General features: G+C 50.3%; 9 protein-coding genes across 9 annotated transcripts; 5 read left to right on the forward strand and 4 right to left on the reverse strand.

The window, feature by feature from the left end:
• Positions 1–174: 174 nt before the first annotated feature.
• Positions 175–522, reverse strand: EI90DRAFT_2916382 (uncharacterized protein; the record flags this gene model as incomplete). The annotated part of the gene is made up of 1 exon (XM_039054583.1): positions 175–522. One exon carries the CDS (start codon positions 520–522, stop codon positions 175–177), a length of 348 nt encoding a protein of 115 aa, XP_038917508.1.
• A 1,547-nt stretch (positions 523–2,069) lies between these two features.
• On the reverse strand, positions 2,070–3,476 carry EI90DRAFT_572078 (uncharacterized protein). Its single transcript, XM_039067813.1, has 3 exons — positions 2,661–3,476; positions 2,233–2,607; positions 2,070–2,179 (listed from the first exon to the last, which is right to left on the reverse strand). Exons 1-3 carry the CDS (start codon positions 3,318–3,320, stop codon positions 2,159–2,161), a joined length of 1,056 nt encoding a protein of 351 aa, XP_038917509.1. The 5' UTR covers positions 3,321–3,476; the 3' UTR covers positions 2,070–2,158.
• A 235-nt stretch (positions 3,477–3,711) lies between these two features.
• Positions 3,712–8,074, reverse strand: EI90DRAFT_3121852 (uncharacterized protein; the record flags this gene model as incomplete). Its single annotated transcript, XM_039063441.1, has 3 exons — positions 3,712–7,430; positions 7,498–7,578; positions 7,639–8,074. The coding sequence occupies 3 exons, from the start codon at positions 8,072–8,074 to the stop codon at positions 3,712–3,714; spliced, it is 4,236 nt and encodes a 1,411-aa protein (XP_038917510.1).
• Positions 8,056–8,954, forward strand: EI90DRAFT_2994418 (HIT-like protein). Its single transcript, XM_039056163.1, has 4 exons — positions 8,056–8,338; positions 8,398–8,507; positions 8,568–8,591; positions 8,657–8,954. The coding sequence occupies exons 1-4, from the start codon at positions 8,194–8,196 to the stop codon at positions 8,795–8,797; spliced, it is 420 nt and encodes a 139-aa protein (XP_038917511.1). The 5' UTR covers positions 8,056–8,193; the 3' UTR covers positions 8,798–8,954.
• A 646-nt stretch (positions 8,955–9,600) lies between these two features.
• Positions 9,601–10,762, forward strand: EI90DRAFT_571409 (uncharacterized protein). The gene is made up of 2 exons (XM_039067812.1): positions 9,601–10,516; positions 10,582–10,762. Exons 1-2 carry the CDS (start codon positions 9,775–9,777, stop codon positions 10,677–10,679), a joined length of 840 nt encoding a protein of 279 aa, XP_038917512.1. The 5' UTR covers positions 9,601–9,774; the 3' UTR covers positions 10,680–10,762.
• A 139-nt stretch (positions 10,763–10,901) lies between these two features.
• On the forward strand, positions 10,902–13,341 carry EI90DRAFT_3052230 (mRNA splicing factor RNA helicase). Its single transcript, XM_039059918.1, has 11 exons — positions 10,902–11,022; positions 11,077–11,179; positions 11,230–11,363; positions 11,416–11,706; positions 11,757–12,134; positions 12,196–12,365; positions 12,420–12,466; positions 12,527–12,651; positions 12,711–12,862; positions 12,917–12,954; positions 13,008–13,341. The coding sequence occupies exons 1-11, from the start codon at positions 10,909–10,911 to the stop codon at positions 13,112–13,114; spliced, it is 1,659 nt and encodes a 552-aa protein (XP_038917513.1). The 5' UTR covers positions 10,902–10,908; the 3' UTR covers positions 13,115–13,341.
• Positions 13,342–13,771: 430 nt separating this feature from the next.
• Positions 13,772–14,985, forward strand: EI90DRAFT_569143 (mitochondrial carrier domain-containing protein). Its single transcript, XM_039067811.1, has 5 exons — positions 13,772–14,273; positions 14,340–14,452; positions 14,515–14,626; positions 14,688–14,818; positions 14,870–14,985. The coding sequence occupies exons 1-4, from the start codon at positions 13,859–13,861 to the stop codon at positions 14,729–14,731; spliced, it is 684 nt and encodes a 227-aa protein (XP_038917514.1). The 5' UTR covers positions 13,772–13,858; the 3' UTR covers positions 14,732–14,818; positions 14,870–14,985.
• EI90DRAFT_3145195 (uncharacterized protein) lies at positions 14,816–18,321 on the forward strand (the record flags this gene model as incomplete). Its single annotated transcript, XM_039065243.1, has 14 exons — positions 14,816–15,114; positions 15,714–15,874; positions 15,932–16,034; positions 16,092–16,288; positions 16,349–16,436; positions 16,490–16,595; positions 16,658–16,804; positions 16,856–17,174; positions 17,226–17,341; positions 17,395–17,510; positions 17,567–17,837; positions 17,894–17,994; positions 18,051–18,225; positions 18,280–18,321. The coding sequence occupies 14 exons, from the start codon at positions 14,816–14,818 to the stop codon at positions 18,319–18,321; spliced, it is 2,241 nt and encodes a 746-aa protein (XP_038917515.1).
• Positions 18,322–18,335: 14 nt separating this feature from the next.
• Positions 18,336–19,715, reverse strand: EI90DRAFT_3052239 (uncharacterized protein). Its single transcript, XM_039059919.1, has one exon. The coding sequence runs from the start codon at positions 19,516–19,518 to the stop codon at positions 18,526–18,528; it is 993 nt and encodes a 330-aa protein (XP_038917516.1). The 5' UTR covers positions 19,519–19,715; the 3' UTR covers positions 18,336–18,525.
• Positions 19,716–19,732: the final 17 nt, after the last annotated feature.

The following is a 19,732-nucleotide window of genomic DNA, read 5'->3' on the forward strand; positions in this document are numbered from 1 at the left end:
TAAAGGGAGAAAAAAGAGCAAGAACCCGAAAGTGAAAGTGTCAGTGTTCGAAGGTTAACGGTTGCAGGCCGACGTCGATGTCAGTTATACAATGAAATGCTAACGGAAAAAAAAAGACAAATGCAGGAGGCAGAAAGAATGGAGGGTATCATACGTGTAACCAAGATGAGATCTTTAACCACTACGTCTCTTCTCCAACTCGAGGAGCTGTGTTAACGCCCGCGCAACGATGCCCACCCCTTCATCGATCATCGCTTTATCCTCAGGGACGATCCGATTCGCAAATCTCGTAAACTTATCTGTATGCCACTTCCTCACGGCGTTACGCAGTCTGTCGCGTGCGGTCATGACGTTGGAGTGTTCGGGTGAGAGTAAGAAAGCGGCGATGTTGTAGATCGTGATCGCGGTGGGGTCAGCGGGTCGGTGATGGGTTGGCCATGGAACGGAAGCGAAAGTGATAGGTCCTTGGGAGTTGAGCAGTGTTTCCCAGCGTGATTCGTAAGCCCTCCATGCCGAGCCCATGGGCGTTTCGGGAATACGGATCTTGAGTGGGATGCGGGGTTCTTTCTTGGGGCGAGTTTGGGTCCCGGAGAAAGTATCTCGACGCGATTGAGTGCCTGAATGCTGAGTAGTATTGGGTTGAGGTGGAGGCGGCGGGGGAGCTGCATCGGACTGGCGCCGCTGCCATTGGGAGAAGGGCTGAGAATAGCAGTGACCTTGATGTTGAGGGTAAGCTTGCTGCTGTTGGGGATATTGAGTGTAAGAATACGAATGGTGGTGAGGTTGTGGTTGCGGCTGGGAATGTTCGCCACCAGCCTCCTTTCGGGTCTCCTCGGGCTTACGGGGACGTTCCTCCCAGGCAGAGCCGCGTCGTCTCGAATACCGACTCCGAGGAAAGGTATCATTGTTGAACAATTTCGAACGTGGTGGCTCTTGCGAGGCCGCCGCTGGTGCTGGCTCCGGCCCTCTTGGTTTCTCCTTCTCTGTGCGCTCCTCCTCCGCCCAGCGTTGCTCGGTCTCCTTCCACATCTTCCAGATATCGCCTTTAAGGCTGCCTGTAGAACTTCGACGTTGGTTTTCTTCCTTATCTTTCTGAGTTGTCAGGGAGGAAGTGTTGGTACTCGTGGACGAGGTGACGACGGAATCTTTCTCGCCTTGCGGAGATGGATTGGTTCCTGAGGGATCGGCGTTCGTCTTGGAACCTGCCTCTTCCTGCTGACTGGGTACCTTTTTCGGAAGCCTGCTGGGATCACTGACAGTTTCACTGACTTTCGCCTCTCTTTCCCGTTCGGCATCCCTCGGCCAATTCTTCTCCACGTCAAGCCATGACCTGAGCGGTCTCCCTTTCCTCACGTTCGCTTCCCATGCGAGCTCAAAGCCTATCCACCACATGTTGACATCGGCAGCGTGCCGTCCCTTTTTGTATTTCTCTTCCTCCTCATCGATTTGCTTGAGCAACTCCTCCCATGCCCACGATGGCTCGTTGTCCGTGTCGAAATCATCTCCTGCGGCGAAGTTTGGCTTCTTCTGAGCGGACTCCTTCGGCTCAGTAGGCTTGGGTTTCGCCTCTGGTTGAGGTGCGGGAGGGGGTTTTGTCGGATTTGGAGCAGGAATCTGGTTCTCGGTCGTTGCAGCACAGGATTTCGGGAGTGACTCAGGCTCTTCTATGCGACTTTTGGCCCGAGACCGGGAGCGGAGGTTGGACTTCTGTGTACCTGGGATGGAGCGCTCGTACAAGGTTTCGGCGAGTGATTCAGGGCGTTTCGACTCGACTGCCGTTGTGGTTGATCCGATGCTCTTTGTCCCAGGCAACCACGGTGTCGTTGTGTCTGCCGGTTCGGGATGCTCGTTCGCTTGGGGGGTCTCTATCACCTTTATTGCAACATGCGGTGTCTCCTCCATCTTCAGTTCTGCGGGTGGGGTTGCCTCGACAGACACCTCCGGGTCTGCCAGGGAAACCGGTTGGGCGGACGCACCTGAGCCAGTCTCCTGCGCTGTCTCGACAGTCTGAATAGGTTCGGTCTCCGAAACTGTCAATCGTTCTACTTCGTCTTGTCCCTTTTTGATCTCGAGCGGGAAATCAGGGACGACAGGATCCTCTCTATCCGCACATTCTTCCGTTTCAGACTCCCTTTTCTCGGTCACTCCCAAGCTCGCCTTAACCTGCGCCTCGACCTCGCTAGCAAGCTCCTCAGCGGCTTCAATGACTGCTTTAGCAATTTCCTCAATTACCGTCTCCGCTTCGAGTCTCACCGAAGTCTCCACCTTCGTTTCAGGGACGTCGGGTTCAGGGATGACCTGCTCTTCGCCATGGTCGGTGCTTTCGGACAGGTCTATTTTGACAGATTCCTCTGATGCTGTCTCATTGGGCTCTGTCAGGAAGGGGTTGTTCTCCGGACATGCACTCGATGGAGATTTGATAATACGAATGGTCGCTTGCATATCCAACTCAGACTCTTGTTGGGGGTGAGCAGATGGAGGACCCATTGTCGGGGACGCTAGACGGTCGGCTTTAGGGGAGAGTGGGGTGTTGGGGGATTTAATGCCGAGAAGTAAACTGGTAGGCGGTGGCGCATTGCCGGAGGGGCATTTTGGTTCCTGTGGCTTCTACATCGTCATATCAGACCAAGTCTTACGCAAGTCAAATACAATGACCTTACCGTGTGATGCGAAGATTTCACATCCAGTTTGCGTTTCCGCGGTGGAATCTCAACGCGAACATCGAATGATCGGGGGGTAGATTGCTGAGAGGGATCAATGGAGTCACCTCCAAGGTTGGTAAACGATGCTGTAGGTCGAAGATGCTTTGGCACTCGTCTATTCACAGGCGTCAACCTTATCTCGAATAGATGTGGGGTATAGACGTTCGAGAGAGAGGGAACGGTGAATTTGTGCGAGGATCTCTTCGAATGTTTCGACGTTCCCTGGGCCGTCGGATCACTGGAATTTTTGGGGTGACGGGAGGGATGTGCAGGGCCAGCCTGGCGACAAGCACGTGTCTCGTCTTTCAGGGTTGCAGTCCGCTGCGGGAGACGCTGAGGGGTCAGTTGGCCATCGTTCAGGGTGGGTGGTTGCCCATGTTGTTTCAAGGTAGTCGAATTCGATACGGAAGCCAGATTGGTAGCGCTTGGTTCGATAGGCGACGTCGACGTCGGCTGGGTGTTCAACAATGACTGGGGAAGACCACCAGGACGGGTGTCTTGAAGGCTATCTGAAGTAGGATGAGAAGAAATGGTAGAGGACGGCGCCCGGCGTGTCCAAGATGAAGGTAAGGTAGGATCAGAGAGGGAACGGGTCAACCACCTTCTTTGACCATACATCACTTCGGGAATCCGGAAAGCTCGAGAGATTCGCGGGGAGACCAGCCTTGCTGCGTAAGAGACAGCGACAGAGATGGAGGTTGTGAAGGAAAAGAGGGAGGCTCTAGATTTGCCTCAATGCCATTGCAAGGTAGCCTTGCATGAAAAGCGCGTCAATTCAATTATGGGACCGGAGTACAGCCATGGAAGAGCTCTTCGGTGTTCATGGCAATACTTCGCGAAGCAACAGAGGAACCGCATGGGGTATGGGATAGATTCAACCCACGATAAGCATCGGGTGGCTTAATAGATCGTAACTGGGCATACACTGGAAAGCCAGTTGGCTTTATGTGAGATAAAGAAACGCAAAACAGGCTACATAACAGGCTCAACAAAATGTCACGCACACCTTCTACATTGGCTCAAACAAAGCCCGAATCCTGTCACTAGATTTGTCACCTCCCCACCGCAATGCAAGGTCACGCCGATTCTGTTCCCAAAGTGTTGATCCCATCATGATCCCGACACCAAAGCACGCGGGAGGAGCAAGTGTTTGGCCTCTGCCCTCCTGCCGGTAAAACACCATTTGACGCATGGTTTCGTGTGGAGCGGAGAGCAGCAACATGAACAGCTTTTGTGCTTTCGGCTCATTCCATGTAGGTGGCGATGCGTCTCCCAGGGTCATCATGTCAGGCCAAATGTAGCAGGCAGTGTGGTGCAGAGCAATGAACCGAAGGATTCCGTCCGACAGGGCTCGCTGACCACTTTCGCACAGAATGTTGACGTACGCGTTCATGACATCTCCGTTGGTTTCGACCGGCCAAAGGTAATCCCCAATGTCACGAATGGTTGGATGCGATGTGTCGGTTCGGATAGTGTAGAGTATGTGCGAGAAATCGACCCAGAGGAGTCTGCGATAGTCGTATGGATATTCCATAGAAAGCGGGGGAATGAGTAATGATGCAAAGACCGGGTCCGCAAAAGAGAGGGCATCATAGAGCATGATAAAATCAGTGCAAAATTGAAAAAATGGTGTAGATGGGCCTAGGAAATTGCGCGATACCAATTCTAGATTATGCAGCTCTTTTGCCGACGGTCTCGAAACCAATTTGGAGTGCGATAGTAATGAAAGCATGCTTTTGCTAACGAATTTGTCTCGGAATACTTCATCGGAAGAGTCTCCCTGTCTCTGATCGTGCTCCAGCATAAATATCTTCATGCAGGCGAACACTGTCTCGGAGTGACTGACACATGCACCACTAATCAATTTCTCAACCGCATATAGGTTCATTAATATGCCGGAGAAAAGGAGAGCTGCCCGAACGAGGTCTGTCTCCGACGCCGTCACTTCCAGCGCTTCATCATTGGCGGGAGACTTGATGTTGGATATGGAGGATAAATCCGGGCCAATCATCGGGAGACCAGATCTGAGAACCCTGGATTTCTCAGGTTTCAAGAGGTGATCCAAGGGTGAAAAGCACCAATCGTGTGCCAGGGGGAGGCCCCATCTTGAACCTCTAGGGCCATCGCGACAAACCTGGCTTCTAATAGCAGAAGAAGAAGGAAGGAGAAGCTGGGTGGCTAGTCTGACCGAGTCTGATGTGGTGCTGAACTGGCACAAATGGATGGGTATATGTCCATATTGCATGCCAATCGGATGAAGCGCATCCTTCAAGAATGGAGCAATGAGGTTTGTACCCCCAAAGGTCCATACACTGCGTGGGACACGCCAATGAAGAGATTCAGACAACTCGGCACCCATTAACCTTGTAACAGCACTTATTATCCATTCACCATGCAGCTCATCTGAGGGAAGGAGATGGTGAAGCACGCGGATTGCATGCGCCAGCCAACGCTTCGTCCAGTCGGTGTCATGCCTACGTTTCATATCATGGCGGAGACGCAGATCCAGAGACAGGAGGGACGTGAGGGGGAGGAGGAACGTGTATGCAAATGATGGCACCCCTTCCTTGGTGATCAGTTGCCATGGACTGTCAATGGTCACTACGGCGTCACAAAACGCGCCAATCAAATCCAGCGGGATTTCCGAAACGTCCTCGCCGGATACATGGTGCTGACCGATCGCTTCGAGCTCCGTGGCTGGGGTTTCATTGCTGTGAGTTGGTTCACGAAGCAGTACCAGCTCTAGCCTCAGCGAAGCATGTAAACAAGCCGCTGCTGAGCTGAGCCTTCGTAAATCAGCTGCTGTCTCCTGTGAGAACTTCTCTTTGGTGGTGGTGGTGAATGATGAAAGAACTGCCTTGCACTCCTCAAGAGCACCGGTTACTACCCTTCCCCCCTGAATTGCTCCCCTGAATAATTCCCTCTCTGCAGCCCACCCCTGGCTTGTGGAGTTGACAAACGCTCCTTCCAGGTAGCTAGCCAGGGTGTTCCAAAGCGAGGCCCATACAGCAAACGGCAGGGCATCTTCGACACCCGTCATCACTTCATTGAACTGCAGTAAGTCATCGCCCCATCTCCAACCATCTTTTCCAACGAAGCTCCATTTGATATCGTGCACAGGGGTTGTAACATGGGGGTCAAGAGCACAAGCGAGATAAACCGCGAGAAGGTCGAGCCAGGCGGATGTTAACAACGAAATTGGAAACACTCTATTAGGCTCCGACGGGTTTCTCAGGGTAGGAGCCGAATGTGAGGGCGAAATGAAATTCGAATCTGACCCTGATGAAGACTTCAATTCGTCCAGTATGCGGCGACCAACTCCCTGGAAAGCTGCATGGGCTGTGGTGACTGCTGAGCAATACAATCCATACTTCCCAATATTAGCGAAGAATTTCAAGGTTTCGTACAAAAGCTCCTGACAGTAGTAGTCGGCCAGCAGTACAAGATCCAGCGGTGAGGCTATGAAGCTTCGTAGGAGAGCATCGGGAATTCCAGTCTCGATGAGTTTGACGGCAGCATGTTTGGTAGCAAGAAGGAGCCTGAAGACCCGAAGGGTGGTCACAGCGATGGGCGGCGACTCCCCATACGTCAAACCATTTTGGGAAGGTGACTTGGATGAGTCCGAGGGTGAAGAAAGTGATCCTAAAAATATGGCTAGGAGCGCTCGAAGCAGAGAAGATGTATGAACAACAGCCTCAACGCATTCTTTCGATTGCCGTGAGATGGTTTCTATAATGGAGAGTATCTTTGATAGGGTGGTGAGCGGCAGCGTTTGCGAATCCAGAAGCTCTGCGAAATGAGGCAGAATGCTCGGCAGCGGCAAACCGGAGATGATCAGTGGTGGCTCTATCGCAGCTTCGGAGGATGAACTTCGCGGGGTCCCAAGGGAGTTCCGTGGGTCGATATTTCGCAATTCGAACTCAACCAGTGGCAGTTCGTGGCCCCAGGAATCCCACTGTTTTTCCCAAGCTCCTATGCCTTCCCAAATGACATCTACGACCCGTACAAGAATGGTAGGGCTCCTTTCGGTCAGCGCCTCTATCCCAGCAGCCACAATATTCTTTCGTGTTGAGTCAATTTCCGCGAGCTGTGATGAAGGGTCGCCTTCCTTGCCTCCGCCATTTCTTTCTTCGTGGAGATGGCGCAATATGCCACCAAGCACCCTCATCATTGCCATTCTCTGGGCAGGGACGGTGGACCTGACAAGATGCAGGACATCATCGAGGGTATATCCTGCTGCCTGGTCGGCAGCACCGTGGTGGTGAAGCCCTAGGTGTGTTGGAAGAGTTAGATGCAGGTGTCGAGGTATTGGGTGTCCTTCCAAATCGTAACGAGTTTCCGATGCAGAGGTAGCTGACGCATTCGGAGCCGGTTTCTCAGCTATCCAAGAAAGGGCAGGTTCGTCCGATCTCGCCTCGGGGAAAAACCTACGACGAATATCTTCAGGCGTGCCCTCAGTTGTGGTATGCACTGAAAGTGGTGACAACGTAACTTCGGAAGAGGGGGACTGAAAGTTCGGATTAGAAGATAGCTCCGGTGGATGATGAGACCCATTTGACGGTGACAGAGATATTATCGAGTCGTCCTTCTGGTCCGGGGGAGGCGGCAGGGCGAGACGCTCCTTTTTGGGAGACGATGGTTGCGATTCGTAAATATAGACGTCCGAGGGTTTAACGTCCGCAAATCTAAGCGTACGCTTTAGCCCAGAAGACGTCGTATTCAAGGAATCTGTGTCACGCAAAGTGACATTGTTCAAGATTTGTTTGTTCATGGACCAACGAGTATATGCGCATACCAGGATGAGGTGTCCCGCTTCTAGAGGCAGGACTCATGTCCATGTCACTTGCACTGGAGACAGAAGATCTCCGGAGACTTCCTATACTATGCGAAGTTAGCTGCAGCGCCCATCAGGTTGGAAGAGAACGGAATGACGAACCCTTCGAAGGCGATCGCCTCGCTGCCTTTTCCCTGGCTTCACGGGCTTTCCGTAGTATGTCCCCAATATCACCACCAAATCTCTGGAGAATTTCCTGCCGCTCTGTTTCCCGTTGTTCGGGGGTCATCCTGTTCACAATGTTCGTATTCTCTGCTGATATTTCTGCATGCATTCGATCCAGGTCGTCCTGCCGTGATTCTTCAGGGTTTGAAGGGATATCAAGTGTAAGCGGTGGGCGAAGTTGAGGCTGTTTGAGTGCCGCAGAAGACGTGGCCACCCAACTCGTGTCTGCGGCACGCTGACTTTCTAGAGCGGCAGGTGAAGTTGCCAGTTTCTTTGACCGGTGTACAGCCTTTGGAAACCCAGCGGAGCGAGGTATGGAAGGCGCGACTGGAGGCGCGCTACGGCGCTGGCGTTCTGTGATATTTCCAATCATGGGCGAGGATGGAATTAGCGCAGGCCTCAGATGCTGTCACATGTCCCGCGCGATCTTCTATTCACCTCGGTGCATCGATTAGGTAACGCTTATCCTGTGCCGCCGATCTGTCGTTGCAGATGTCTGCTTCTTCTCCATTGTGCATATTCTGTAAAATAATAAAGGGCGAAATCCCTGCCCTCAAACTTGTGGAAACTGAGAAGGTGATCTCGTTTCTCGATATCAATCCCCTGGCCAAGGGACATTCACTCGTGATCCCGAAATGTGATCCAACTGCCAGTATCTCGCTTGATCCACGGTTCTGAATGCCCTCCAATCCACAGATCACGCAGAGAAATTTCATGAGCTTCCAGACGATTATGTGAGCGATGTACTCCCTGTCGCTAAGAAGATCGCGGTCGCTAGTGGCCTCTCAAACTACAATATTCTTCAGGTGAGGAGGCTCATCAATCTCTAGATGGGGGTGTTTCCTCATAAGATACTTTTCTTGCAGAATAACGGGAGGATAGCACATCAGGTCAGTGTTCTATTCATTCGTAAATCGGCCATCATTTGTTCACTCGTACACATGTGTTATTGTAGGAAGTCCCCCACGTTCATTTCCATGTGATCCCAAAGCCATCCGAATCCGAGAATGAGGGGCTTGTTGTCGGCTGGCCTGCTCACCAGGTGCCGAACGATCAATTGAAACAAGTCTGGGAAGAAATCAAGGGGAAACTGTAAAACCCCTTTGGCATAAAAGTCTATTTCCGCTCAACCGTAATGATGAATGTAGCACTATAAATGTATTTGGTAAATACATGGCAAGTCGCAATGCAGCATGGTTGCTGTTGTCATTGTCGTTGTCATTGCTCTGGATATATAACCTGCAAACTCCGGGCTGAGAGCACCAAGGGCGAAGACGCAACGATGGTCAGAAAGATACCATTTATATTCGCCAGCGCTTATCGCAATAGTCTTGTGACCGTTCTGTGAGTTCAATTTGGAAGGTATCTGCGAGTCAGCATTGGTTTCGATTTGAGCACTTGCCGATCCCTCTGCACTGCCCCGTTTCCCAGCGCCGCCGCCCTCGTTTTTTATCCACGCCTTTTCACTGGAATCCTATCTTAATACCCCATGCCAACGGAGTTAGAAAGGTACATCTCGGACAATGCGATAAATGTGAGTCTCATATTCAGTTTTCTGCATCATGCAGCAGCTCAAATGGCATTTTTTAGTTCTTTGGGCTATCTGACCGTAGCACCGTTGATTTTGTTATTGCTTCAGCCAGTTCATCCAAATCCCCGGATGCTCTGTTCAACTCCCTGCAAGGGGCCGGTCTTCCCAACACCTCCGAAGCACACACCTTCATTCATGAAGTATTCACTAGGGTCCCGCGGAAATCCAAACATAAGTCCTCTTCCGATAGTGCTCGAAAACAAGCGGAGAAGGAGGCTGCGCAACTCAAATCGAAAAAGTTCTCATTTGTGCTTGACGAGGACGACGCAACCTCTGCCCCTTCCGAAGGCCAGCTCCGCACTAGCCGTGAGAAGGGCCTCAAGAAGGAGCGTAGGCTGCGTAAACGTGACGCAGATGGACGAGACTGGGAGAGCGACGAAGAGGAAAAGGCGGCAAAACGGCGGCGCGCAGAAGAACCCACGTCGCCTATCGAGTCACGGGGAACTGGGCCTGATCGTGCAACAGACCGTGATGAAGGTGATATGGATGATGTGGAAGACGAAGAGGCGCGTCGCGAGAGGGACCGCAAGGAACGTGACGCTTTTGCGGAGAGAGTGAGAAAGAGGGACATGGAAAAAACCAAGAAGATCGTTGAGGACCGGTCTTCGCGTCATCTAAAAGGCGCAGCAGCTGAAACGGCAGAGATGCGTCGTCTCGCAGATGACTCTACGGCTAGACTACTTGCCCTCCCTTCGATTCGCGAACGCTCACGTCAAGCATATTTGACAAAGCGCGAGATCCAACAAATCGAGTTGCTTCGTAAGGAGATCGCAGATGACGAGGCCCTGTTCCGTGGCATGAAGATTACTAAACGGGAACAACGAGATCTTGAATACAAGAAAGATGTCCTTAGGCTTGCAGAAGAACGAATGGGGATCAATGACAAATGGGATGGGTATCAGCTCCCAGACGATTATTTCACTGAGCAGGGGAAAATTGATAAGAAGAAGAAGGAGTCTGTCATGTATCAACGATACGAGGAGAACCGCGACCAGAAGAATTTCGTCACGGATGTGGACCAGTGGGAGGAAAGTCAAACCCGGAATAGCACTTTCAAAACTGGCGCCCTAGACAAGCCTGAGCTGGTTGATGAGTATGAGTATGTGTTTGACGAAAGCCAGACCATACAATTCGTCATGGACCAGAGTCTAGGCGGAACCATGCCGATGCTGAGCCAAAAGGACGCATTGCTCAAAGCGCAAATCGAAGAGGCCGAGCGACGAGGTATACCTTGCATTCCTCACGAAGCCTGACACCCAAATCTGACTTGCTTAAATCGTGTAGCAAAGACGATGGAGGAGACAAGGAAGTCCTTGCCTATCTACCAGTATCGGGAGCAGCTCCTGGAAGCCATAGCAGAACACCAAGTCCTTATTGTTGTCGCTGAGACTGGTTCTGGAAAAACCACTCAACTACCTCAGTATCTTCACGAAGCAGGGTATACCAAAGGTGGACAGAAAGTCGGGTGCACTCAGCCCCGTCGAGTAGCTGCGATGTCCGTTGCCGCTCGTGTTGCTGATGAAATGGGCACAAAAGTTGGGTACGAAGTTGGGTACTCCATTAGGTTCGAGGATTGCACTAGCGACAAGACTATTCTGAAGTACATGACAGATGGGATGTTGCTGCGAGAATTCCTTACTGAACCTGATTTGGCTGGTTATTCTGCCCTGATTATTGACGAAGCTCACGAACGTACACTCAGTACAGATATACTCTTCGCTCTGGTCAAAGCGAGTGTTTCATCTTGCAGGTCGATCCCAGCGAACTCAGTTGTTGTCACATAGGACATTGCAAGATTTCGCCCTGAATTGCGACTGCTCATCTCCAGTGCAACTATGGATGCCGAGAAGTTCAGCGAATACTTCGACGGTGCTCCGGTTTTCTACGGTGAGTGTCCCAACCTCATAGCTCTTGGCGTCAACTTGAGGGGTTTTCAGTTCCTGGGCGTCGGTATCCTGTTGATATCCATTACACCCCCCAACCCGAAGCAAATTATCTGCACGCCGCGATCACCACTGTTTTCCAGATTCACACTACTCAGCCGAAAGGAGATGTTCTTGTGTTTTTCACTGTGAGGTTACTATAATAGTGCAGCATCACGGTGCCTAACCCATGCGCCACAGGGTCAAGATGAAATCGAGACTGCGATGGAAAACATCAATGATACTCTTCATGCTCTTGGTAACAAGGTTGCGGAGCTCACTGTTTGCCCCATTTACGCGAATCTCCCAAGTGAAATGCAGGCGAAAATCTTCGAACCTACACCCGAAGGCGCTCGGAAGGTGGTGCTTGCCACAAATATAGCGGAGACTTCGATTACTATTGACGGAGTTGTCTTTGTCATTGATCCTGGATTTGTCAAACAAAATTCGTACAATCCTCGCACCGGGATGGCATCATTGACGGTGGTCCCTGTAAGCTTTCCACACTGATTTAGTTGTTCTGACTGCAATCATTTAATCAGTGCTCTCGCGCCTCTGCCAACCAACGGGCTGGTCGGGCTGGCCGCGTGGGTCCTGGGAAGGCCTTCCGATTGTACACAAAATGGGCCTTTGCGAATGAATTGGAAGAAAACACCGTGCCAGAGATCCAGCGCACAAACCTTGGAATGGTTGTTCTGCTTCTTAAGTCCCTCGGTATCAATGACCTGATTGGATTCGAATTCATGGATCCCCCGCCGGGCGAGACTTTGATGAGGGCGTTGGAATTGTTATATGCGCTTGGTGCATTGAACGACAGAGGCGAACTGACGAAGCTCGGCAGAAGAATGGCTGAGTTCCCGGTCGATCCAATGCTCAGTAAGGCTATCATTGCAAGCGAGGATTATCATTGCACGGACGAGGCCAGTTTCAGTTGCTTTTCACTGCTACAATCGAATCCAATTTGTAACGCGTTGACCTTAGGTCCTGTCTATTGTGTCGATGCTCAGCGAGTCCTCGTCTCTGTTCTATCGACCAAAGGATAAGAAGATGCACGCGGATAAGGCACGGGCGAACTTCGTACGACCGGGGGGTGATCACTTCACGTTACTGAACGTATGGGAGCAATGGGCAGAATCCAATTATTCTCAGACGTGCGTGGCCTAGCTCATTCACTTAAAATGCATCCAACCCAGTCCTTAAAATAGATTTTGCTACGAACAATTCTTGCAGTTTAAAGTTCTGTCCCGCGTCCGTGAGTATCACCCGCTCTGGATACCTCCCTCGCGAATAATTATGATTTGTATGGTTGAAGGGGACATTCGGGATCAGCTCGCGGGCCTGTGCGAACGAGTGGAAGTCGTAGTACAGGGCAATCCAAACGCCACGGACATCACGCCCATTCAAAAGGCGATAACTTCGGGGTATTTCTATTGCACGGTGCTGTCATTTCCCTGTACTATGCAAAAGCAGGATCGTCTTATTTTTCCTCGCATTAGGCCCGCATGCAGAAGAGCGGTGATTCTTACCGAACTATGAAGACACAACAGACCGTCTATATTCACCCGTCATCAAGTCTATTTCAACATCAACCACCGCCTAAATTCGTCCTGTACTATGAACTTGTTCAGACAACGAAGTCATACATGAGGTGAGCAATGGATTTCCATATTTGCAGACCCCCACGACTTAAGCAAGCCTGCAGACAGCTAATGGACATCAAGCCTCAATGGCTTCTTGAAGGTAGGCTTGAGATTGATCATGCCCGTTCTACTATTCATGGTTTTGATTTGCAGTGGCGCCTCACTTTTTCAAACCAACGGATCTCGAAGAGATGGCGGCCGCTAGCAGGAAATTGCCAAGGACAGTTGGCACATCAAACTCTGCCAACCCCAGGGACTAGTTTTGTCTGGCGTCTGAGAATTTTTATTTTACTTATCCGCTTCGACTCCGATGACATGCTTTGAGGGAATTGTCCCTTGGGCACGTACCCTGTGGATATATACAGATCAACATATTCAATTTGCTACGGCATTCGGAAGGATCACCATCAAGTGACCGATTAAGCAGCCATTAGAAGTGCCGCGGAGCATTATCCATCCCCTATCAGAAGTATTAGCCCTGTGATTCCGTTCTGTGTACGTGGGACTCGTGCGTTGGCGATTGAAGAACCAGTCCATCCAAGGTGGATTACCCTAGCATGAATTTCCTTTGGGCGAAAGCATAGCTAAGAACGTTTCAAGATTGCGGGCTGGAGAGAATATGCTCAGGTGGAACCTCGTGGTAGCGCGGGGGCTGGGCCAAGAAAACCATGTGAGAAGTCCTTGCTCAGAGGCGGGTCACCTGTCCAACGGCGAACGTCCATATCTAATGCGCAACTTCGAGCTACTCGCGCGCGACGACCGGGAGTTACAACCTGGGTCAGACAAAGAATTCTCTGTAAACAAAGCTCTTCATCCCAACCGGGCTTGAGTGTGTCCAGGATCGAAGATAAGGAACCAAATCCAGTTCCCACAGCACGGTGCTGTGCGGCGTCCCAGGCGTCACGAGGCCGCTGCTGGTCCTCTTCAAGCCGTACGACATTCCTAGGCATACCGCCTATCCGTGCTAATCGAGACCATTTCTCCTCCTTAGAGGGGGGAGAGTTATGGAAGCGGCGAGTCCTACCAACCGTAATACCCTCCGGAAATGGACATCTGCTCCAGCTACTCTTGCTGGAACTGGCGCTGGCTTGGTATCCAGCGTCGTCACTTGCCCTCTCGATGTTATAAAGACGAAACTTCAGGCCCAAAAAGCGGCAAGAGGTAGTGCAGATTATCTAGGAGTCCTTGGTATGCAGTTGCCGATCTGCTTCCATGAGTCATGTGAGTTCATGTTTCCCCGTCCTCCTGTAGGCACAGTGAAAGATATATGGCGTCGAAACGGGATAAGAGGGATGTACCGTGGATTGGGACCAACGATCCTCGGTTATTTGCCAAGTTGGGCCATCTATTTCTCGCTTTACGATGGAATCAAGACCCACCTACGCGAGAAACGCCACTTGTTGAGATCTCATCACGAATGTGAGTGGGGATCATTCCGATCGCAGGATGTGCAGCAACCGCGTGGGCTAATTCTGTACATCCCAGCCGAGCACAGCGTGCGGGATTTTATGACATTGCACGTTCTTGCCGCCATGTCGGCCGGAGCGACTGGATCCATTGTAACATATCCATTGTGGGTTATAAAAACCCGTTTCATGGTACGTCTGCTTGTACAGATCTATTCTTATTGGGATGCTCCGTATTTATCCCTTCATTACAGACTCAACCTCCCAACGAACCTCAATACCGTCACACGTTCGATGCGTTTATAAGAGTCTATCGTAAGGAAGGCATTGGAGCCTTCTACCGTGGCCTAGTGCCAAACCTTCTCGGTGTTTCCCATGTCGCTGTTCAGTTCCCTCTCTATGAAGAGCTGAAATCATTCTTTGGTAGGTTTCGTTGACATGCTATTCCATCGTGAAGATAGTTTGTTTTAACACGGTCGTTCAGCCGAGTCTCAGCACATCCCCATCTCTGGTTTAGACTCTGGTACAATACTTCTCGCTTCATCGATATCGAAAATGGTTGCGTCCCTCGTTACATATCCCCATGAAGTTATCCGTACACGGCTTCAGATAGAGAAATCACCAGAGCAAGCAAGCACCCTCTCACTACCAAACAATAGCCGAAGGCTATCCCCATTGTCATCATTGTCCCCTGGTGTCTCAACTCCCCATCCCGTACAGTTCCGCGCCAGCTCCATAGCAATCATTCGAACAACGCGATTGATCATTAGGGAGAACAGTTGGAGGGGCCTGTACCGGGGGATTTCAATAAACTTAATGCGAACCGTCCCGAACAGCGGGATCACGCTCCTTACGTGAGTTGATATGACAATATTTTGGTGCTGTCGTAGTTGGTAATCAAGTTCGGGGCTCGTTTTGCTTCATAGATATGAGCTGCTTATGCGCCAGCTTACCAAATCGACATGAGTATGGACAATCTTGGGGTACGCCAAAAGTCGCTGTCACATTCATAGATGACAATGGCAATTGGCTTTATTCCTATTACTGTAACTCTCAGATTTCTTCGTCCTATTTGTTTGTGTCTTCAAGCCATTTTCGCCCTCAGTTGCTCCGCGATTGGGGTCTTATCTTATTACAGTACTGCTTAGTTGAATAATGATGAAGAATAGGTGACCGTGTTTGCCCTCAATCTCGGCACCTGCCAGAGATGTCATTTCATTGATCTCAATCCTCTTGCACAGTCTCGGTTCGATCGGTCCGATGCCGTCAGCGCTTAGCTGACAGAAAAAACCTTTTAGGCCCTGTCGTGAAAAGTTAGCTCCCACTTTGCCAACTTATTCACTAACCCGATCTGAAATTTTCTCACGGATGTCACGTGTCCCACCGGGTGCATTCTTCTGATTTTCATACATTAAGACCATGGCCGATGAACTCACCTCTTTGGGGAACGGAGTCGTTCGGGGGGATTCCAGACGAGTGAAATTTCCGCCATTTCTTCCCATGCAACGGGGGACCAAGCTGAATTTGATGCGCCCCAAAATGCAGATGAGGAGGAAGAGGACGTTGGTCCGATGCCTGTGCCGGAGAATGGAGTGCCTCGAAAGAAGCGGAAAGGTGGGCGTGTGTCGATTATGCATGATAAAATTGTACATGTATTGAAATCTGTTGTAGTCTTACCTCATGAGAAGCTTTTCCTTGAGCATTTACCTAGCGCTGATCGGTACTCGAAGAGCTTCATGCATCGGGACATGCTTAACTACGTCGTCGTCACTAGGTAAGTTTTTCATTCATTTCCGATGCAGTCGACATTCAATTGACGCTTCAACTGCAGGACGGATTTCGTCGTTACCACATCTGTGGATGGACATCTTAAGCTATGGAAAAAGCAAGAAGTTGGTATTGAATTCGTCAAACACTTCCGCGCACACCTGTCTCCTATAGTTGGTGTCGCTGCGAGTAGTGATGGCACGCTATTTGCGAGCATCGCTGAGGACCAAAGTGCGAAGGTCTTCGATGTCGTCAACTTCGGTACGTCTCAACGCTGGCTCATTTAATGACACCTGAACTCATTAGATTATTGGTGGGCAGACATGATTAACATGTTGAAGCTAGGATTTATTCCACGTACTTGCTGTTGGGTCCATCGTCGGGGGCAAGCCCAATCCTTGTTGGCTATGTGGGTTGTTCACTCTGTGTGTATATATAGTTTTTGGCCTCATACGAATTCAGATCCGACCAGGATTCCAGCACCATTCGCATCTATGATGGCCGAGGCGACGGGAAGCCGCTCGAGACTATCATTGGTCTGCACAAATACCCAGTGCATCTAATGGCGGTGAGGATTGTCCTGTAAATCGCTCGCGGTTTCCGTAAATAATTTCTTTGCAAGCCCATTAGTACACAGACCGTTTTGATACAGTAATCTCTGCTGATCAGTCGGGGTTCTTGGAGTACTGGCAGCCAAGGGAGCCATTTGAACCCCCCAAAGACATCCCCGGCATGTGGGAATTTAAGAGCTCCACTGATTTGTATGAATTTAAGAAGGTATTTGATCCCGTGGTATCTACCGCACTTGATTTCCTGAAGCTGCAATAGAGAAAGTCCACACCCACCAACCTTTCATTCTCCCCCGACTCCACTCACTTCGCGACCATATCGTTTCCATCTCAATCGATACGAGTGTTCAATTTTTTGACAGGGAAAATGACTCGCCACTATGACGAGTCGCTCACTGCGGTTCAGGAGATGCAGCAAGCAGGCACTGCTGCGTATAATATCGATGATATGGAGTTTGGACGGCGTCTTGCTGTTGAGAGGGAGCTTGAAAAGGATCAACGTGCTGGGGAAATAATGAACGTCATTTGGGATGAGAGTGGGAGCTTCATCCTCTACCCGACTCTGTTGGGGATAAAAGGTACGTTTTCCGTAATTTTCACATCTCCGTTAGGACGCTAAGTCATGGTAGTTGTGAATATCCTTAACAATCGGGTTGTTAGACTTCTGGGAAAAGATGAAACAGGAAGATGGCTGAATCTTAGTTTGTATCAAGGTGCACCGGCTAAAAAAGGCTTCTCCACGTTGGTTCGTCCATCATTGACGGTGCTGACAGTTATTGAGTATATTTTGCATTTCAGGCAATGAAAGCATCTGCCAATCCGATTCTTCAAAGCAAAGAGCAGCGTGACCCAACCCTTTTTTGCACCGCGTTCAAACGTCCGCGATTCTATATGTTTACTCGTGCCGAGCCAGAGTACGTGACCAGCTGTGGAGTGTTACATTCTTTTTAAAGAGACTACGTCCTGTTAGGGATAATAAGGATGGCGGAGATCGCGATGTCTTCAACGAGAAGCCTACACGAGAAGAGCAATCCCTTGCTCTTCAGCACAGCGATTCAGCGAAGCTCTCCGCCAACCCGAACTCTCCCTATGCTCAAGCTGCAGCAATCCACACGACCATGGGCGATATTCATATGAAGTTATTCCCCGAGCACGCGCCGAAAACTGTGGAAAATTTCGTAGGACTAGTTCGCAAAGGTTACTACGAAGATATCATCATCCACCGGGTCATTAAGAAATTCGTACGTGTTTTTCATCCCCGTGTCCTTGTGAACAGAACATTTATTTCCACTCTCAGATGATTCAAACTGGTGATCCTCTCGGTGATGGCACTGGTGGTGAATCGTTGTGGGGACGTGAATTCGAAGACGAGTTCACGCCTGCCCTCAAGCACGACCGGTACGTTTCCCACCTGCCCACCATTTGCGTATTGTGGTCCTCAATCCATTTCCTAGCCCATATACAGTCAGTATGGCGAACGCCGGGCCAAACACAAATGGGTCACAATTCTTCATCACTACGAATGTAACACCATGGCTCGACAACAAGCACACTATTTTTGGCCGCGTGCTTTCGGGACTTGAAGTCGTACATGCAATTGAGAACGTCAGAACGGACAAAAGTGACAAGGTCTGAGTACTGAGTTTGTGATTCTATCATCCCTTGTCTGATCATTGTCTCTAGCCATTTGACGACATTAAAATCATCAGTATCGACTTGGAATAATGCAGTCGAGCCTCGCTGCTGTCATTCATCATGGGATTAAAGTGTATATTCCAGTACATGGAGATGATCTGGAAATAATCTAGTTGCGATTGTAATTGGACCTTGATATAAGGGTGCCGCCAGTCTAATTGGTCCTGAGAACACAAACCCCAAAATCAAGTAGGACATGACTTTGCCATAAATACCTTGGTTGAACAATGTGGATTATTGTTGGGAACCCAGTCCAAAACCCCCAAGAACAATTCGAATAAGTTCGTTAATTACCCCCATAGCTACCGGTAAGATGATCACGATCTGCCCCGATGTCCATCGATCCTCACCCGGCCCAACATTATTTCTTCGAATAAAAAATTCAAGCATAACCGTTCCGTAAATTGCGGCAAATGGCTGAACAAACATGCGGAAAGAGGATTCGTTTGGGGTCCCATATATGTCTATCGGGCGCTTGGGGAAAGCTCCAAACACGCTGACGTTGTCTGCCTCACTGCTTGTATCCGTATCTATTGACCGTATGCCAAAGGTGGTTCTCCAAGCCGAAGCACCCGTTGTCGGCGCTGCGGACACTGGGAGGATGAGATGCTGTGCGGAATGCGGCAAACCGACTTGTTCGCTGGCGCCGCCCTTCGCTCTCCGCAGGCATCGAAAGATGGTACTTCCCAAAGGGATCCCCACCATCCCAACTGCATACAGACTCATGAAAGAAATAACCACCCATCGCACCCAGTGGGTCGGGCTCACATTCCGGAACCAAACCACGTAGACAATTGAACCGTTGCATTCCGGTTGAGAACCAAAATTGGGAGTTTCGGTCAGGACGTAAATGGACCAGCCTAAAAATGCAGCGAGTGCTATCCAGGTTGATATCCAGTACAATCCGACCCTTGCAAAATGCGATTGTGTGGACCTCCCGCTGACGAAATTTGTCGCAACTGCAAGGACGCATATGTTGTGGATGATGAAAATTGCATGGTAGAGGGAAAGCTCTTTGGAAGCAGTTTTTATTATGCCGATAAGTAGGAGGGAGAAGGCGTTCAAGGTAGCGCTCGCCAGAAGGGCACTTCTCAGCTCGAAGGAAGGAATCCATCCAAAGCTATTCGGGATGAACGAGACGAGCAAGATAGTTATATGCAGAGATATCCGAATCCCTATACCCGACACTTCGGGGTCTGGGGCAATAATACACGTTGGGGGTGCCATCACCAGAATTGAGGGCCGCGACGATTCGCTGCCAGCTGGGATGCTTCAAGCTTTTCAGCTCCTCACGGCGCCAATGTGCATAGGCGCTCAGTGAATGACAGTCTCCTGGCTGGCTGCACAGCCCCTTTGCCGCCCCAGAAGGGCAAAGAAACAGGTTGGCGCGCGGGTTGCAATGCATTTCTGCAGTCATTGCCAAGAGTCAAAACGATTATGT

The sequence above is a fragment of the Cantharellus anzutake genome (genome assembly GCF_015039405.1).
Source record: "Cantharellus anzutake strain C23 chromosome Unknown EI90scaffold_17, whole genome shotgun sequence".
NCBI classification, from domain to species: Eukaryota; Fungi; Basidiomycota; class Agaricomycetes; order Cantharellales; family Hydnaceae; genus Cantharellus; species Cantharellus anzutake.

Coding starts and splice junctions, on each gene's coding strand:
- EI90DRAFT_572078 (XM_039067813.1), bottom strand. CDS start 3,320: ATGTATGGTCAAAGAAGGTGGTTGACCCGTTCCCTCTCTGATCCTACC. Junction 2,608..2,660: donor TGAAATCTTCGCATCACACG/GTAAGGTCATTG, acceptor ATGACGATGTAG/AAGCCACAGGAACCAAAATG. Junction 2,180..2,232: donor TGAGACTCGAAGCGGAGACG/GTAATTGAGGAA, acceptor GGAGCTTGCTAG/CGAGGTCGAGGCGCAGGTTA.
- EI90DRAFT_2994418 (XM_039056163.1), top strand. CDS start 8,194: ATGTCTGCTTCTTCTCCATTGTGCATATTCTGTAAAATAATAAAGGGC. Junction 8,339..8,397: donor TTCACTCGTGATCCCGAAAT/GTGATCCAACTG, acceptor TCCAATCCACAG/ATCACGCAGAGAAATTTCAT. Junction 8,592..8,656: donor ACGGGAGGATAGCACATCAG/GTCAGTGTTCTA, acceptor GTGTTATTGTAG/GAAGTCCCCCACGTTCATTT.
- EI90DRAFT_571409 (XM_039067812.1), top strand. CDS start 9,775: ATGGATGATGTGGAAGACGAAGAGGCGCGTCGCGAGAGGGACCGCAAG. Junction 10,517..10,581: donor CGAAGAGGCCGAGCGACGAG/GTATACCTTGCA, acceptor CGTGTAGCAAAG/ACGATGGAGGAGACAAGGAA.
- EI90DRAFT_3052230 (XM_039059918.1), top strand. CDS start 10,909: ATGTTGCTGCGAGAATTCCTTACTGAACCTGATTTGGCTGGTTATTCT. Junction 11,364..11,415: donor ATGTTCTTGTGTTTTTCACT/GTGAGGTTACTA, acceptor CATGCGCCACAG/GGTCAAGATGAAATCGAGAC. Junction 12,467..12,526: donor TAAAGTTCTGTCCCGCGTCC/GTGAGTATCACC, acceptor GTATGGTTGAAG/GGGACATTCGGGATCAGCTC.
- EI90DRAFT_569143 (XM_039067811.1), top strand. CDS start 13,859: ATGGAAGCGGCGAGTCCTACCAACCGTAATACCCTCCGGAAATGGACA. Junction 14,453..14,514: donor TTATAAAAACCCGTTTCATG/GTACGTCTGCTT, acceptor CCTTCATTACAG/ACTCAACCTCCCAACGAACC. Junction 14,627..14,687: donor CCTAGTGCCAAACCTTCTCG/GTGTTTCCCATG, acceptor ATTCTTTGGTAG/GTTTCGTTGACATGCTATTC.
- EI90DRAFT_3052239 (XM_039059919.1), bottom strand. CDS start 19,518: ATGGCACCCCCAACGTGTATTATTGCCCCAGACCCCGAAGTGTCGGGT.